At 39.0% G+C, this 4097-nt stretch overlaps 1 protein-coding gene across 1 annotated transcript; it reads right to left on the bottom strand.

The window, feature by feature from the left end:
- Window positions 1-525: 525 nt before the first annotated feature.
- On the bottom strand, window positions 526-3186 carry LOC148018889 (NAD(P)H-quinone oxidoreductase subunit N, chloroplastic-like). Its single transcript, XM_087701602.1, has 5 exons — window positions 3092-3186; window positions 2127-2552; window positions 1140-1256; window positions 967-1052; window positions 526-848 (listed from the first exon to the last, which is right to left on the bottom strand). The coding sequence occupies exons 1-5, from the start codon at window positions 3137-3139 to the stop codon at window positions 782-784; spliced, it is 744 nt and encodes a 247-aa protein (XP_087557728.1). The 5' UTR covers window positions 3140-3186; the 3' UTR covers window positions 526-781.
- Between the last annotated feature and the right edge of the window lie 911 nt (window positions 3187-4097).

Below are 4097 nucleotides of genomic sequence, written 5' to 3'. Positions count from 1 at the left end.
TTAGAAATGTCATTATTCTTGCTAATATCATAGTCTATGTTTGGCAATATAGCTTCACACATTTGTTATTTATTGGTGTATTGTCTTTCAAAAGTATTCTTCTTAAGTACGCGGAGGCAATGGCAATGTCCAAGCCAAATGACCCAAGTTATGATATAAGGCAACAAGGGCATCATTAACATCACAACGACTTCATCAATGATGAATGCAAGTCATCATGACTTGGAAATTCTCATGTCATGTTGTTTGTATGCAAATAATATATCATGTCATCTCATATTCTTATATTGATTATCTCTAGTACCGCTTTTTGCACTTATTGACTTTAATAGTGCTTTCTGTTCTCATTCACACTTTATTACCTCTACAATATATACATGCAGTTATCTAATCGTGAATCCAAACTTAAATAGCTCTTTGAGGATTATCATTGACAAAAGTAGTGATGACCTTATGTCAAGATGATGTTTTATCTTGCTCATCTTACTCAAAAATTTCATTTGTTGGCATTGCAAATATAAGCTCTTTTTTCTAAAACTTGCTCAATTTTTTATGTTTACTTAAAACACATCGCTCAAAGAATAGTCAAACTCTGGCAGCTTGCCACAAATATGAGTACAAGGATCTGCCTGGTAGCACATTGAGCCAAACAAGAGTACCATTACTTGATGGATAGGCTTGCGAGGGGGAGTCTCCAAATGAAAGACAGAACCCCTGGTTGTGATCGACGAGATCTTCACTTCAAATGTTACAAACAAAAGGGTGGAAGAGGGTCCATTGATTAGCTAGCAACTAGAGTTGCTTCCAAGCCTGCTATTTCCCTAAGAGGCTTCCATCTCACTTTTCTCCTGCAAGCAAAACAGCAGTTGTGAAAAGTCCACTGGATTGACTACCATAACTACTCATAATGACACCAACATTATCCTAATTAATTTTCTTATTCCTCAAGTTTGCAGTGTATATTACCATGCTCCACACTCAGCTATAACTTTGACTTTTGGTTGAAGGGTCGGTAGAAGAGCTAGATACTGTAGTTCGCTTTTAGAGAGCACCTGCAGCGATGGCAAAACCACCATCTTCTTCATTACCTCAACTAATAAATTTCAGTTGATTTAGAAACGAAGTATCAGGTCATGTACCTGTGCTTCAATTAGCCATAAAACCAGACCTGTGCTGTTTTCAGGAAGAAGAGCAAGCCTGTAGTCAATCTCGGGCGGAAAGTACCATCGCACGATCTTTTGCTTTCCTAAATGGGGCTGCACATCATGTTCTGATATCATTTAATCTTGGCAAGCAAAACATGACAGAAATAGGTGGGTAAAAACCAGGTAACTTACGACACAAAAATGTAATCTTTCAATAAAGATATCATCCAAAACTTTCTAAGTGGACTGAAGAGCTAAGCTGTTACATTGAGAATGCAATATACTCGGAAAAATCTGTTCACATGCAGTTCATATAATTGAAAAGGTACCCCACATCTGATTTTCTGAGTATCAATTCAAAAAACAAGGATTCATGTCCAGATCTCTGAGAATCTATTCCAAAATCAAGGCTTCACACTAGAAGTGCAGACAATGAGACACATCATTTAGGCTGAACACAAGAAAATGCAGAGCACTGAACGTCTAACAGGCACACAAAGCTTAGAAACAATTGATGTAATTAAGGGAGTGATCTGGATGTTTTCTTTAAATAAGCATGCACAATTTGCAGGTCAATATTAAATACTCTAGCAAATCAGGCTTCCAAAGTTCCAACAGTTTGAAGAGCTGACTCAAAACTTCACATGCCTAGGCATCAAAATGGAAACTCTGAGAGCCTACAGGTTACCAAATGTAAAAGTATTCAACACAGCTACTTAACAAGAAGTTCCCCGCATTCAGATGATCAACTTGAGTCTTGAATAGATGTGCAGAATCCACTGCCCACACAAAAACCTTTCAAAAAAAGACACAAATGCAATACCAAGATCACATTAAAAAAGACATGAAACTGATGGCTCGAATTCAAGGTACCAATACGTGATTGAAAAAACGAGAGGGGCTGACAAATGTTGTAGTGTTAAGTAATTAATTGCTCTCTTGAAATTGAAAGCTGCATAAGGCCAATCAAACAATACATACCGGTCGAACCCCATGGATTTTGGACAGGTATGCCTCCACATCACCCAGGCCCCTAGCTGTCAACATGAGAAAGTGGTAGCCTTTATCCTTGAGCCGTGTCATATAGCGGCCCTCATACCCACCTTCCGCAGGTGCATAAAATGCAATAGCACCGTACTTCTCCACATCATTCTCCCATTTTCCAAGATCAAAACCAAGGAGATCACCTCCAATAAAGTCTTCAAGGCCACACACAACAACTCGATCCCGAGCCCTTTGCTTCTTTGAAACTATGCTCACATTCTTGCCAATAGACAAGGACTGTCTAAAGTGGAAGGTTGTCCCTAGGTTGGATGAAGAGCTGGCTCGACACCTACTACATGTAGAAATAGAGAAGGCGAGCTGCCCACCAACTGATTCAACAGAAGAAACTGTAGCAGCCATCACCTGATTACAGCAGAAACACAAATTAGCCCTTTAATGCATGCTTTGGATTTTCCACCACTCCTAAAGTTATGCCTGCCTGAGCTTCTTTCAAACCAACACACAAAAGACTACAGACTATAGCAATCATTGTCAACTTCGAGAAGCCTCTCCTCACTGTATTATTAGGTGGCTATGAAAGGAAACCATCGGATTGATCAACTCGACATATCATGCCATGGACTCTGTTAAAGAACCTGAGAGTTGATTTGTTTTATGTAAATGTTTTTTACAGTATTCACGATTGAGGACAAACTTAGCTGTCAGGTTTCATTGTCATGAGAGGTAAACAAAAATGAGATGCTCATTTGCATAGCTTAAGGAGCAAAAGATTACATCACAAAGGAAACAGCATATAACCACATATAAGAGACCAATATGCTTGTTAAAGATATTCATCAATACACCTACCAAGAAAGTTCACATTTGTGTTCCACTTCAAACATTTCACCTTAAAGTGTGTCAAACTACAGATTTAGAGTGATGCACAATTTGTCACTTACTGTAACGAAGTTATGATATGGTAGACTGTAAACAACCACATTGAGCATTGATAACAGAACTACCAAAGCTGGGTGCAGCACTGCTGTTGGAACAACTCAACCTAACAAAGTTCAAATTTTGCATAAGGGAACTGGTTAATACTGCATGCTTATGTCAAGCAAAAAAAAGTATAAAAACTAGTGGGACATATCATAAAGCCCAGCCAAGTCTAATTCAATAGAAGAGGCTGTATCAGTCCTTTTTTGTGATCTTCATTATGATCACCCAGCAAGATACAGAAGTGGTGAGTGAGGTTTCCACATCCTTTTCACCCCCCAACTATAATCCCCGAATACATACATCACCTCTGCACTTCCACTCATGGACTCTGGCACAAGGCCAAAACAAGAGCAGATCTCACTTACAGGTTTCACAAGGCCAGAAAGAGAGCAGATCTCAATTTCAGGTTTCCATGACAAAACCTTCAGAGAATTGCTGTAACTCAACATGGCTGATGTTTCCACCTTGCTCCCAGTCCATTGGTGTTTTTAGCAAGATTAGTCATGTTCTCATGTTATTGGCCTTCGATAAATCAGAAAATTTGGAACTTAAACCATCCAACTCGGAACTCCATCCATTGAACAGTTCTGAAAGTCATGTATGTCAAAGACAAGCCTAGACAAAGCTAGGACAAAGTCATAATTCACAGAAGAACTGCAGTCACACTTGCTTCATAAATGCAAAAAGATTCATGACAAAGACAGGACAATTGAGGCAACATAATACCTATCGTGATCCTGAAATGAGAGCAATCAAAAGGATGCCATATGTAAAAGAATTGCATGTGCACCTGCTACCAAGTCACCGATCTGAGATAGTAAACAGTGGGTCTAATTCATGCCCATGAAAGGACTATTTATCTATGATTTTGGATCTGAGATAGTAAACAGTGGGTCTAATGCAGGCCCATGAAAGGACTATTTATCTATGATTTTGGATCAGTCTATCTTGTGTCAACTGCACACT

Source organism: Lygodium microphyllum, chromosome 20 (genome assembly GCF_053477565.2).
Source record: "Lygodium microphyllum isolate KBCC chromosome 20, Lygodium_microphyllum_v1.1.10, whole genome shotgun sequence".
In the NCBI taxonomy this organism is placed as follows: domain Eukaryota; kingdom Viridiplantae; phylum Streptophyta; class Polypodiopsida; order Schizaeales; family Lygodiaceae; genus Lygodium; species Lygodium microphyllum.
The sequence above is the reverse complement of the archived record's forward strand: the minus strand, read 5'-3'. Positions and strand labels throughout refer to the sequence as shown.